The sequence below is a fragment of the Malaclemys terrapin genome, chromosome 1 (assembly GCF_027887155.1).
Source record: "Malaclemys terrapin pileata isolate rMalTer1 chromosome 1, rMalTer1.hap1, whole genome shotgun sequence".
Taxonomy (NCBI): Eukaryota; Metazoa; Chordata; order Testudines; family Emydidae; genus Malaclemys; species Malaclemys terrapin.
The window spans coordinates 4,372,582-4,386,392 of record NC_071505.1 but is presented as its reverse complement, the minus strand read 5'-3'; the positions used below and the strand labels follow the sequence as shown (position 1 = coordinate 4,386,392).

General features: G+C 61.2%; 1 protein-coding gene across 5 annotated transcripts in view; it reads left to right on the top strand.

Moving 5' to 3' along the window:
* IRF5 (interferon regulatory factor 5) overlaps window positions 1-13,445 on the top strand; it is a 46,820-nt gene extending 33,375 nt beyond the window's left edge. For all 5 annotated transcript variants that reach the window (XM_054010454.1, XM_054010368.1, XM_054010533.1 and 2 more), the window contains 8 exons: window positions 2,304-2,515; window positions 3,198-3,387; window positions 7,679-7,731; window positions 9,467-9,497; window positions 10,482-10,787; window positions 11,110-11,499; window positions 11,741-11,859; window positions 12,648-13,445. In XM_054010454.1, coding sequence (XP_053866429.1) covers window positions 2,342-2,515; window positions 3,198-3,387; window positions 7,679-7,731; window positions 9,467-9,497; window positions 10,482-10,787; window positions 11,110-11,499; window positions 11,741-11,859; window positions 12,648-12,884 — 1,500 coding nt within the window. In that variant the 5' untranslated portion in view covers window positions 2,304-2,341 and the 3' untranslated portion in view covers window positions 12,885-13,445. The remainder of the gene's footprint in view (window positions 1-2,303; window positions 2,516-3,197; window positions 3,388-7,678; window positions 7,732-9,466; window positions 9,498-10,481; window positions 10,788-11,109; window positions 11,500-11,740; window positions 11,860-12,647) is intronic.
* The last annotated feature ends 366 nt before the right edge of the window (window positions 13,446-13,811 follow it).

Sequence of the window (13,811 nt, the reverse complement as noted above, 5' to 3'; positions counted from 1 at the left end):
GGTAAGTCGACCTAAAATACGCAACTTCAGCTACGCTATTCACGTAGTGTAGACCTAGCCTGAGTGTAGGGATAAAGTTTTATCATTCAGACCACTGGTCCCCTTATCATAAAGGCTTAAACCAAAAGGCCCTTAGCTCTGCTCTTTTTTACACACTCATATGGTGGGAACAGAGTTGCCCCCGGCACTAAGAATTTTTAATGCAAAAATAATATTGCAGATTTTATTTATTTATTTATTTTATGGTGTATGGGGTTGAAATTTGGTTAAGGGGACAAATTTTGGCCTTAGAGATTGTTAAAAATATTTTTTTGCACAGACTTTTATTTCTCTCAAAGCCTACACCTGCCTCGTTTTTACATGCCGAGTTGGGTGTTCTTTCTGTAAGTAGTAGAGCAGTGTGCATTGATTTTCTTATATTTTGCTTTAAAATCTGTCCTCTTCCAGATTATAAACTGCCCCTTCTTTGCCTCCAGGAGATGGAGGAACAACCTGGCATAACACTCTGTTGGGTTTTTCTGCTACTCACTTTATTGTCGATATCTTTTAATTGATGTAATCAGCTACTCGGACAGAGCATGACAGCCCATCCCCCAGAAGAACATCTGGCTATGATTCATGATTCCAAGTTTGCCTTTTGGTTTTCTCCTTTGAAGATGGCCCATGTCTTTGAACTATATTTGAATGAGTTCTCAAACCCCCGTTGCTTACGGCACAGACTCAGCTAAGATGCCAAACCATGGAAACCGCTGTCCTTCAAGCTGTCGAAACGTTTCTTCCCATTTTCGGTTTTGCCCATGTAAATCTGGAGTGCTGGAGAATCTAGCTCGCTCTCTTTTGGATTGTCGAATTTTCCCGCTTCTGAGAGCACGCGGGATTTTACCTCTTGTATAGGAAACGAGCTTTGATCACCATCTCCAAAGATAATGTTTTTAGTTTCTTCTCAGTCCCTGGTAGTAATCAAAATGGTGGCAATGTTTGTCCTTTTAGTATTGCGCTGAAGAAGAGAGTTTTTATTAGGCTCTGATTGACTTTTAATGGATCATATACATCAGTGTTTCTCACCCACCGGTTCGTGGACCGGTGCCGGTCCCTGAGATCCCCTGACACAGTTTAGGAAGGCAGCAAGCCCGTCTATGGTATCGAAAAGGTTGAGAAACACGGATATAGATGTTGTGGTGACTTTAGATTTGTAGGTTTGTCTTTTGTATTCGCAGCAGATGTGTCATAGATCAGGCTTAGTCACAATTTAGTCATGGAGGTTGCAAAAGTCACGGAATCCATGACTTCCAGCGACCTCCGTGACTTCAGCCTGCGGTGGTGGGGAGCTTCAGGGTCCTCCCATCGCCTCTGGCGGCCCCCAGAGCTCCAAGCTTGCCGCAGGCGGTGGGGGTACCCCGCAACTCCTGCTGCTGCGGGCGGTGGGGGAACCCCGCAACTTCCGCCGCTGTGGGCGGTGGGGGAACCCCGCAACTCCTGCCGCTGCGGGCAGTGGGGGAACCCTGCAACTTCCGCCGCTGTGGGCGGTGGGGGAACCCCGCAACTTCCGCCGCTGTGGGCGGTGGGGGTACCCCGCAACTCCTGCTGCTGCGGGCGGTGGGGGAACCCCGCAACTTCCGCCGCTGTGGGCGGTGGGGGAACCCCGCAACTTCCGCCGCTGCGGGTGGTGGGGGTACCCCGCAACTCCTGCTGCTGTGGGTGGTGGGGGTACCCCGCAACTCCCACCGTCGCGGGTGGTGGGGGAACCCCCGAGCTCCCAGCCATGGGCGATGGGGGACCCTGGAGTGCTGACCCACAATCTGCGATGGGGACCCCCTGAGCTCCTAGTCGCCATGCAGCTGACCTGCTGCAGGTGGTGTGGGCACCCACAGATCCCCATTTTGTCACTGATATTTTCAGTAAAAATCAGGGACAGGTCACGGCTTCCGTGAATTTTTGTTTATTGCCCGTGACCTGTCCGTGACTTTTACAAATAATAACCGGGACGAAATCTTCACCTTAGTCACAGGCGATTTAATAAAATTGAATTGAATAAAGAAAAAATAACAGGTTGGACAAACCCCCGTCAGGGATGGTCCAGGTATACCTGGTCCCGCCTCAGCGCAGGGGGCTGGATTTGGTGATCTCTCGAGGTCCCTCGCAGCCTGACAGATCTGTGAGTCTGTGAAAAACGGGGAAGGGTGGACTCTGCCTTCCCCCCCCTACTATTATCCCTGCCCTTCCCCCTCCCTCATTCCTTTCCCCTTAGCTGTGCCCTCTCCCCTGCATCCCTGGCCCCGTAACAGCCTCTTCCTCTCTCTCAGTGCACAGGGTGGTGGCCGGCGTAGCCCCGTGAGTCGCCATGAACGCGCATCCTCGTCGCATCCGCCTGAAGCCCTGGCTCATCGCCCAAGTGAACAGCAACCAGTACCCAGGCCTGCAGTGGGTGAACCCCGAGCGGAAGCTCTTCTGCATCCCCTGGCGCCATGCCACCCGGCACGTCCCCACGCAGGACGACGAGAACACCGTGTTCAAGGTGAGCGCCCAGGGGCCCATGGGACGCCAGGCTGGGGTGGGGTACCCCTCGGGGCACATGGCACCCAGCTGACATGTAAGGAACGGGGTTGGCTGGATCACGCGCACAATGTGACGTGACCCCCAACTGGGACACACTGGAGCAGACCACGGGTCCCTCTGCCCCCTTGCGGGGAGGCTCACGGGACGGTGTCCCAGAATGCACTCTGCTAGCCAGGCCGCTCAGTTAGCCGTCTCTTGAGGTGTTTAAAAGGCCTCAGTTCCCCCGCCCTCCCCCCACCCATGAAACAGGGCCGATCATACCCGCCTCGCAGCAGGACGCATGATGTCCGCACCCCTCTTTGAACTGCCCTGCAGACGCAGCTGCGGAAGGGTGATGTGCTGCTGTCGGACAGGCCCGGAAGCCCGTGGCATTTTATGCCAGCCAGTGTCACTGCAGAAGGTGGCTCTGGCCCTGGTGTTGGCCTGCCAGTGAATTACATGTTCTGTCGGGAGAGCGTCTCCGAGCTGCCTTCTCCCTGGGCCACTCCCCAGCTGCCCCTTGTCACCGCTTAGCCACAGAGCAGTTCAGGAGTGAATCTTTCATCAGCGGACAGGCGAAAGCTTGGATTTCCCGGGCTCCTAGCACTGGGGCTGGGGCTTGACCTATGTTTGTGACCACCCCCTGCATCCCAACCTCCCAGGCCTGGGCCAAGGAGACCGGCAAGTACAACGAAGGGGTAGATGAGCCGGACCCAGCCAAGTGGAAAGCCAACCTGCGCTGCGCCCTCAACAAGAGCCGCGAGTTCAAGCTGATCTATGACGGCACCAAGGACACGCCCATGCAGCCCTACAAGATCTACGAGGTGTACGAGGGCCACCAGCCCAACGGAGGTACCAGCAGCCCGGGCAAGGGGGATCTAGTGCATAGAGTTGCTTAGACGGTCAGAAAGCCTGGGTCAAGGTCCTGCACCACTCTTGAGCAAAGTGAGCTGCCATGGGATAAGGGAGAAGGTTCTCTCATGGATTGGTAACTAGTTACACCTCTACCCCGATATAACGCGGTCCTCGGGAGACAAAATATCTCACCGCGTTATAGGGGAGACTGCATTATATAAAACTTGCTCCCCCCGCCCCGTTCCTTGTTCCCTGACAGCCCCTTCCAGAGACCCCCCTCCCTAATCACCCCAGGACCCCACCCCCTCCCCAACCCCCCTGCTCCCTGACTGCTCCGACCCCTATCCGCCCCTCCCCTGGCCCCCTGACAGGCACTCTCTGGCAGCGGCTGGAAACGGAGCAGCCCGGCCCTAGTCCGCCTCCATTCCGCCAGCTCCCAGCCGCGGCGCTCCGCTTCCCGCCGCCAGTGAGTGCGGGGAGGTTGGAGAAAGGATGCCCTCCGCACTCACCTGCAGTAGGAAGTGGAGCGCCGCGGCTGGGAGCTGGCGGAGTGGAATGGGCTGGGGCCGGGCTGCTCCACTTCTCCCGCTGCCAGTGACTGCGGGGGGGGGGGGGGGGGGAAATCCCTTCCCCCGAGCGACACGGCTGCGGCCGGAGCGAGGGAAGCAGAGCGGGCTGCTCCTGGCCCCCTGTTAATCCCCCGGGCCACTCTGGGACTGCGGGGCCCCCAAAAGTGCCCTCCCACAGCTCCTGCCCCCCAACCCAGCTAACAACCCAGCCCCTGACCACCCCCAAGACCTTCTGCCCCTTATTGAACCCGTCGACCCCGGCCTGGCCCAGCACCCTTAACACGCTGCTCAGAGCAGCATGTCAGAGCTTTACCGCCTTGTATGCAAACCTGTGTTATATTGGGGTAGAGTGCAGGAAACAAAGGGGAGGAATAAATGGTCAGTTTTCAGAATGGAGGGAGGTAAATAGTGTTGTCCCCCAGGGGTCTGTACTGGGCTCAGTCCTATTCAACGTATTCATAAATGATCTGGAAAAAGGGGTAAACAGTGAGATGGCAAAATTTGCAGATGATAGAAAACTACTCAAGATAGTTAAGTCCCAGACAGACTGCGAAGAGCTACAAAAGGATCTCTCAAAACTGGGTGACTGGGCAACAAAATGGCAGATTAAATTCAATGTTGGTAAATGCAAAGTAATGCACATTGGAAAACATAATCCCAACTATACATATAAAGTGAGGGGGTCTAAATTTGCTGTTACCACTCAAGAAAGAGATCTTGGAGTCGTGGAGAGTTCTCTGAAAACATCCACTCAATGTGCAGCCGTCAGAACAGTGAACAGAATGTTGGGAATCATTAAGAAAGGGATAAATAATAAGACAGAAAATATCATATTGCCTCTATATAAATCCATGGTACGCCCACACCTTGAATACTGCGTGCAGATGTGGTCACACCATCTCAAAAAAGATATATTGGAATTGGAAAAGGTTCAGAAAAGGGCAACAAAAATGATTAGGGGTCTGGAACGGCTGCCGTATGAGGAGAGATTAATAAGACTGGGACTTTTCAGCTTGGAACAGGGATGACTAAGGGTAGATACGATTGAGGTCTATTGACTAAGGGTAGATACGATTGAGGTCTATAAAATCATGACTGGTGTGGAGAAAGTAAATAAGGAAGTGTTGTTTATTACTACTCATAATACAAGAAATAGGGGCCACCAAATAAACTTAATAGGCAGCAGGTTTAAAACCAAAAAAAGGAAGTATTTTTTCACACAATGCACAGTCCACCTGTGGAACTCTTTGCCAGAGGATATTATGAAGGCCAAGACTATAACAGGGTTCAAAAAAGAACTAGCTAAATTCATGGAGGACAGGTCCATCAATGACTATTAGCCAGGATGGGCAGGGATGGTGTCCCTAGCCTCTGTTTGCCAGAAGCTGGGAATGGGCGACAGTGGATGGATCACTTGATGATTCCCTGTTCTGTTCATTCCCTCTGGGGCACCTGGCATTGGCCTCTGTTGGGAGACAGGATACTGGGCTAGATGGACCTTTGGTCCAACCCAGTATGGCCGCTCTTATGTTCTTATGGTAAGGGGGACTGGGCCGGGGGAGGAGGGGAACTGGGGGACAAGCAGGGTGCCTGGAAAGGAGGCTCCTGGGAGAAATGAGGGTCGGGTCCTTTTTTCTGAGGGGGGGGGCAAGGAGGATAACCCCCCACCCCCGCCCGGGCTTCTATGGCCTATTTCCCATCTTCGGCGGCCCCACCTCAGAGCTGCAGAGGCTGGGCGGGGCCGCCTCGCGAGCCCCTCAGCGCTTGGGGGGGCTGCCTGTGCCCCCACCCAACAAACACCCCACAAACAGGCCCCACGATACCTCCAGCTCCCTCCAAACACCAGGCCCTGTGACCGCCCCTGCAACCCAGCTAACAGGCCCTGTGACTCCCCCACTCTCACCTCACCCAGCTACCAAACCCCATGACACCCCATCCAGAAAACTCACCCTGCAAACAGGCCTCGTGACCCATCCCCGGCAACCCAGCTAACAGCCCGCATGACACCCCTCCCCCCCAGAGTGCCCAGGTGTCTGATTTGCGACAGGAACGCCCAGTCGAAAAGGGACGCTGGCGGCTCCAGTCAGCACCGCCGACTGGGCCGTTAAAAAGTCCAGTCGGCGGCGTTGCAGAGCTAAGGCGGGCTCCCTGCCTGTCCCAGCTCTGCGCTGCGCCCCGGAAGTGGCCACAGGTCTGGCTCCTAGGCGGGGGGGCCACGGGTGTCCATGCGCTGCCCCCGCCCCGAGCACCGGCTCCGCACTCTCATTGGCCGGTGCCTGCGGACAAGAGCAGCGCATGGAGCCTCCTGGCCCCCGCATCTAGGGCCCGGACCTGCTGGCCGCTTCCGGGGCACAGCGTGGAGCCGGGACAGGCAGGGAGCCTGCCTTAGCGCCGCTGACCGGTAAGCCCACGCCCCGAGCCCCTGCCCTGAGCCCCCCCAAACCTGGAGCCCCCTCCTGCACCCCAAACCCCTCGTCCCCAGAGCCTGCACCCCAGAGCCTGCACCCCCCCCAGCCGGAGCCCTCACCCCCTCCTGCACCCCAACTCCCTGCCTCAGCCCAGTGAAAGTGAGTGAGGGTGGGGGAGAGCGAGCCACCGAGGGAGGGGGAATGTAGTGAGTGGGGGATGGGGCCTCAGGGAAGGGGCAGGGCCTCCAGGAAGGGGCGGGGCTAGGGTGTTCAGTTTTGTGTGACTAGAAAGTTGGCAACCCTACCCCCACACCCTCACAGGAGCCAGCTAACAGGCCCTGCAACCCCCTCACACCCTTACCCCACCCTGCAAACAGGCCCTCTGACCCACCCTCTGCAACCCAGCTAACAGGTCCCGCGACCCCCTCACACCCTTACCCCACCCAGCAAACAGGCCCTCTGACCCGCCCGCTGCAACCCAGCTAACAGGCCCCGCGACCCCCTCACACCCTTACCCCACCCAGCAAACAGGCCCTCTGACCCACCCTCTGCAACCCAGCTAACAGGCCCCGCGACCCCCTCACACCCTTACCCCACCCAGCAAACAGGCCCTCTGACCCACCCTCTGCAACCCAGCTAACAGGTCCCGCGACCCCCTCACACCCTTACCCCACCCAGCAAACAGGCCCTCTGACCCGCCCGCTGCAACCCAGCTAATAGGCCCTGCGACCCCCTCACACCCTTACCCCCCCTGCAAACAGGCCCCATGACCCACCCTCTGCAACCCAGCTAACAGGTCCCGCGACCCCCTCACACCCTTACCCCACCCAGCAAACAGGCCCTCTGACCCGCCCGCTGCAACCCAGCTAACAGGTCCCGCGACCCCCTCACACCCTTACCCCCCCTGCAAACAGGCCCCATGACACCCCAGCCCCCTCCAAAAAACAGCCCCCTGACCCCCCCACACCCTCACCCCACGCAGCTAACAGCCCCTGTGACCCAGTTTCCACAACCCAGCTAACAGGTCCCTTGACACCCCCCAGCCCCTCCAAAAACAGGTCCCGTGACCCACCCCCCACGACCCAGCTAACAGGTTCCGTGATGCACCCCAGACACCCACACTGCACCCAGAAAACAGGCCCCATCGCCCCTCCCAGCTAGCAGGCCCTGTGACCCCAGCCTCACCCCTAACTAACAGGCCCCATGACACCCTCCCAGCAAACAGGTCCCGTGACTTCCCCAGCCAATGGGCCACGTGACCCCCATGTGTGACTTGCTAATCCCTCCCCCTTCCCCCCGTCTCCATTGCAGACTCGCTGGCCGGGGACGATCACAGCTGTTGCCCGGGCGAGGAGGAGGAGGAGGTGAGTGAGGGGGTTGGCGGAGCCGGCCTGCGCATGGGTGTGGGTGCCAGACAGGGCCTGTGAGCACCGTGCCCCTGGTGCAATAGGGCCAGGCAGGCTACTAGCCAGTACACACTTCGCAGGCTGCCAGAGCTTTCTATTGAGTGTCCCCCGAAAACCCAGGGCAGAAAGTTGAGCTCGCCCCACCTGCCGAACAGCGCTGGGTCTGCTAGTCCCTGGGCAGGCTGCCGTGCCTCTGGGGTGCGGGAATCCCTTCGGCTGCATGGGCTGACTGCCCTCGTGTTGCCAGGAGTCCGGTTTTCAAGTGGAACGCTCGGTCGAAAAGGGGCCCTGGCAGCTCCGTCCGCACTGCTGATCGGGCTGTTAAAAGTCCAGTCGGCGGTGCTGCGGGGCTAAGGCAGGCTCCTTGCCTGCCCTGGCTCCGTGTGGCTCCCAGAAGCGGCTGCCACGTCTGGCTCCTAGACGCAGGGGCGGCCAGGGAGACTCCGCGTGCTGCCTCCAACAGGAGTGCTGGCTTTGCAGCTCCCATTGGCCAGGAACCACAGCCAATGGGAGCTGAGGGGGCGGCACCTGCAGGAGTGGGCAGCACGCAAAGCCACCTGGCCGCATTTTTGCCAAGGAGCCGGACATGCCGGCCGCTTCCGGGAGCCGCCTGAGGTCAGTGCCCCCTGGCTGGAGCCCTCACCCCATACCTCCTCCTGCACCCCAATCCCCTGCCCCAGCCCTGAGCCCCCTCCCGGAGCCCGCACCCCCTCCTGCACCCCAACCTCCTCCTGCACCTCAACCCCCAGCCCTGAGCCCCCTCCCACACCCAAACTCCCTCCTAGAACCTGCACCCTGACCCCAGCCCTGAGCCCCCTCCCAGAGCCTGCACCCACTCCTGCACCCTGCCCCCCTGCCTCAGCCCTGAGCCCCCTCCCACACCCCAAACCCCTGTGACGAACTGGGACTGTTCTTGCTGGGGTGTGGGAATGCTGACAGGGGAGTGTGACTAGGATGGTCTGCATCGGGGGATGGGAGTCTGCCCGAGGGAACATACCTGAGCTTGTAACATGAGAACCCAGGAAGGGGTTGGAGGCCAGGTGACTCCGGGGCCCGGGAAACTGAACAAAGGCTGTGGGAGGGGTCGCTGAAGGAGGGTGCTGGAAGCAGGCTGGAGAGATGGCTGGGAGGCAGAGATGGCTCTGACCTCCCAAGGGGGGCTGGGCTGGGATGCCCTGGGACCCCAAGATGGACCTAACGGAGGGGGTCCCTGTTGTCTGTGCCTGCAAGACCTGTCTTGGACTGTATTCCTGTCATCCAAATAAACCTTCTGCTTTACTGGCTGGCTGAGAGTCATGGTGAATCGCAGGAAGCCGGGGGTGCAGGGCCCTGAGTCCCCCAATACTCCGTGACAACCCCTCATCCCTGGCCGCACCCCAGAGCCCGCACCCCCAGCCGGAGCCTTCACCCTCCACTGTGCATCCCCCTGCCTCAGCTCAGAGCTCTCTCCCACACCCTGAACCCCTCATTTCTGGCCCCACCCCAGAGCCTGGTGAAAGTGAGTGAGAGTGGGGGAGGGCGAGCGACAGAGGGAGGGGGGATGGAGTGAGCGGGGGCAGGGGTGAGGTCTCGGAGAAGGGGCAGGGCAAGGTTGTTAGCTTTTGTGCGATTAGAAAGTTGGCTGCCCTACTCTGCCCCCTCCCCTGGGTCTGTCCCTCCCCCAGTAACCGAGCGCCTCCTGTCTCTCTCGCAGCTGCAGAAAATGACGACGCTGACGATAGCGGGTGAGTGCGGGGTGGGGGGCAGTCCGGGGCGCCAGGCAATGTGGGAATGGGGTTAGCAGGATTTGCAGGGCTAGTCTGCTCCCCGATCTACCGAGCCCCAGGGACAAGGCCCCTCTGCTGCCCGGTTAAATCCCTCCATCCCTTGGGTGCCCTGTGACAGGCCATTGGGGCTGCCAGGTGCCGGCGTGGCCTGAGGCCGGGGATTGTGAGGGGCCCCAGGGAGAGCAGCGAAGCAGGATGATCTCATCCAGCTGGTGGGTCGGGACGCTAGCCAGGGTGTCTCTCGGCCTCGCCCCGGCCCATTGGCGGGGTCACTGCAGCCCAGCCGCCCAGGGCCAGCTAAGCTTGGTGCAGAGTCTTACCACGTAAGCACCCTCGTGTGTTTCATGGGGCTCTGAGCACCTCCCTCTCCCGACACCGTCCTCCCTCCTGCGTCTGCCCCCTCCGCCCCTGCCCCACCTGGACCCCCCACAGGGGAGGAGAAGGGGCTGCCGGCTCAGCCCCATGGGCTCCCCCTGCTCTGTGCCCAAGCCACCTCCAGCCGATTGGGGCAAAGTGGGGCAGAGGGGGCCTGAAAGCTGTGGGGAGAGACACGGGGTTTTCCCCTTCTTCCCCCTGGTCACGGGCTGGGTTTGTCCCCTAAGCAGTGGGTTCCGGGTTCCAAAGTGCCCCAGGGGCTCAGCTCACACAGCGAGACCCCACTCCAGGCTGGGGGCTGCCCCTCTTTTACCCTCGATCCCGTGTGGGGCACTAAAGGACCCAGCTCCCAGCCGGAAGGGTCAGTTGTTTTCCTCCTTTGCTCTCTGTGAGGGGGAGGGATCTTGCACCAGGGTTGCCGGAGAGCAGGGGCCGTGTGCCGAGGGAGCCCTGGGAGTTGGGCATCGTTGGCTGGAGCTGGGTGCGGCTGGTGATGCCAGGGCCCTGCCCGCGGCTGGCTTGGGCTGCCGGGCAGATCCTGAGCCAGTGTGTTTTGGTGGCTTTCAGATCCCAGCCAGGGCGTGGAGCCGCTCCCCTCCTACGTGTGGCTGAAGCAGAAAGTCCCATATCCCAACCCCTGCGGGAACGGCGCCTTCCCCCCGCTGGGCGCCCGGGAACTCCTCCACCCGGACGTGTCGGCGCCTCCGGCCGCTGGCGCCTTCGCAGCAGGGGAGCTGCCCGCCCAGAGCCCGGCTGGGAGCATGCCGCTGGAGGGGCCGGGCAGCCTGCAGAACCTGCCCCCCGGGGACGTGTCTCTGCAGCCCATGGAACAGTTCATCCCAGACCTGCTCATCAGCCCGCACATGCTGCCACGTAAGATCCCGCTCAGCCTGGGGCTGCCCTCCCCGTCGGCGCCTAGCGCGCCCTCCCCGCATCCTGGCACTGCCCCTTCTAGTCTGGTGCATGGGCACCGGGCCTGCGAGCTCTCCGGGGCGGGGGTTGCATGCCGTTAGGTCCGGACAGCGCCTAGCGCCGTGGCCATGCCGGTGCGCGGCTCGCGACGGGAGCGGGCCCGGGGGGAAAGCGCGGGGGGAGGTAGCGGCGTGATGGTAGCACAGGACTATCAGGGCCCCCCGGGCGCTCTCCCGCCCGATTCCCCCGGCTAACGGGCTTGTCTCGCTCTCCCCGCGGCCAGTGACCGACCTGGAGCTCAAGTTCCACTACCGCGGGCGGCAGGCCAGCTCCCTGACCATCAGCAACCCCCACGGGTGCCGGCTGTTCCACAGCAGCCTGGAGCCCACGCACGAGCAGGTGGAGCTCTTCGGGCCCGTGACGCTGGAGCAGGTGCGCTTCCCCAGCACCGAGCACATCCCCAACGAGAAGCAGCGCTTCTACACCCACCAGCTGCTGGACGTCATGGACCGGGGCCTCATCCTGGAGTTGCAGGGCCAAGACATCTACGCCGTCCGGCTGTGTCAGTGCAAGGTCTTCTGGACGGGGCCCTGCGCCGGCGAGCGGGCCGGCCCCAACCCCATCGAGCGCGAGAGGAAGATCAAACTCTTCAGCCTGGAGAACTTCCTCAACGGTGAGCGGAGGGGCCAGCCCTGCCCTCCACATCCTGGCTCCCCGGCCCCAGCCCCGGCCTCCCCACATGGCTTCTCTGCCCCCAGCTTCCCTGGCTGCCAGTCCCCTAGGGCCCCTCTCCTCTGGCCCTGTCTCCTCCCACGCGGCTGGGGGCGGTGTCGCTAGATGCTGGGGAGGGAAGGGCATTGGAAATGCCACGGGGGCCCTGCCCCTCATGCCGTGTCTTTTGCGGGGCTCCCTAGGGCTCATCCTGTTCCAGAAGGGCCAGACCAGCACGCCGCCCCCCTTCGAAATCTTCCTCTGCTTCGGAGAGGAGTGGCCGGACCAGAAGCCGAAGGAGAAGAAACTTATCACCGTCCAGGTAAGGGTTCCACGTCTGCTCTCGCCCCTGGGAGCAGGGCCTAGGGCTCACGACTGGGCTAGCTGGGGTCCTGTCTGCTGGCTTGGCTCTGTTAAGGACCCTCCACCCTCTCCCCGCTTGGCCCATCTCCCCCCTTGCTCCTTCCCAGCCTGCAGCGGGACACGCCAGCCATGGAACTGTGGCCCTTCCAAGCCGGGGAGTCAGACTGCCCGAGCCCCGGACTGCATGAGCCAGCAGACCCCAATGGGCCCCCAGCAACAGCCCAGGGAAGGCCGAGTGGTTGGGATGGGTAGATGCCTACAGCTTGCAAAGGGGGATTGTGAGGGCCAGGGGTGGGTGCGATTCCCTTCCCAAGCATGGGGTCACCAGAGCATCTCGAGCTGGGAGCTGGGTGACTGATCAGTCATTGGCCGGGAAACTCGGTCACCGATTCCTCGCTGCTCCCTCATTCAGCCGGCCCCTTGGTGCCGCCGGCCTCTCCGCCACTCCCCTCCCGGGGACAAGCTCAGATATTTGAACAGTGCTAAACAAGGCCTCTGCCCCGTGCAGCTTACGACCTAATCGCAGCCCTGGCCTGCCGGGAGGGGTGGAGACGCAGCAGCAAGAGTAGGCTGTTACCCGGCAGGGGGCAGGTGGAGAGAAGATAACGTGCTGGGAGCAGGGACTCCAGAGAGGGGCCGGGTGACTCAGCCCCAGGATGTGGGGGGTTGAGGCTGTGCAGGGGCAGGGGTGAGCCGGCTGCAGAGGGGAGCGGGCTAGCTCCTGCCTGCTCTTTGTCTGCCACCCAGGTCGTGCCAGTGGCCGCCCGGATCCTGCTGGAGATGTTCTCTGGGGAGCTCTCCTGGTCGGCAGACAGCATCCGCCTCCAGATCTCCCATCCGGACCTGAAAGACAAGATGGTGGAGCAGTTCAAGGAGCTGCATCAGCTCTGGCAAAACCAGCAGAGCCTGCAGGCCCACCCGGCCTCGAACCTGGAGCCAGGCCCGGGCCCGTGGGCGATGCAGGCCAGCAGCATGCAGCAGTGAGGACGTGGGCACGTCGCGCACACTCACCCACTTCCCTTCCCTCCTGACGGGCGCCCGGGGGAGCCTGGCCGTGCGCGCCAGCCCCGAGGAGGGGGAGACGAGGCAAACTGACCTCTACAGGGCGATGGTCCGCTGGATCTGTCGGCGCAGGCTGCCCGGCTCAGCTGCCCGCTCCACGCCAACCTCCCAGCTGTGGACCCCAAAGGGGCAGGCGGGAGAGGGCCCTTCCTGCAGGGATGGATGGAGGCTGGCCCACACCACCACCTGCTGGGAATACACTAGGCTGCGGGCCAGGCCCCACCTTGCCAGAGCACTGCAGGACAGGCAAGGCCTGCGATGGAGGAAAGAGACTGTTAGACCCACCGCCCTGGGCACTTAGGAGAACTGCCTGGTGGTGGGCAGCAGGTGCTGGGGCCTGCTGAAAGGACAGGCCCGGCCGAGCCTGCGGGCGTGAAGGAGTCACAGTATCCGGGAGCTGGCGTCACGGCCCCCAGGAACTGGCCTGGCCCAGAGACGCAGCAAGGGAAGTGCTCAGCTGTTAATAAAAGCAACCACTTGCCTACGCCCGTGTGTGTGTGTGTGTGTGTGGGGCTCCCCCCACGCTCCCCATCAGGAGGACAGGAAGGGAGCCGGCCCAGTGAGCGTTCAGCACAAGCTGAACTGCCCCGCCCCGAGCTCCTGCGCTCACTGAAACGTTTCTGCAGCCAGGGCCCGAGATCGTATTCCGACGTGCGTAGCAATCACAGCACTAAGGGCCCCCGTGGGGCTGGGCCCACAGGCAGCATTTGACCTACAGAGTCTCTGCCTGGGGTGCGTTTGCAGGCCTGGCCGTTAGCGTACACCAGCGTGCGTTGGAAACCGCCCCGGTTATGGCTCCAGCCCTATGACTGGGGGTAGGGCCCCTGCTGGTCCCGGCTCCATTGGGGC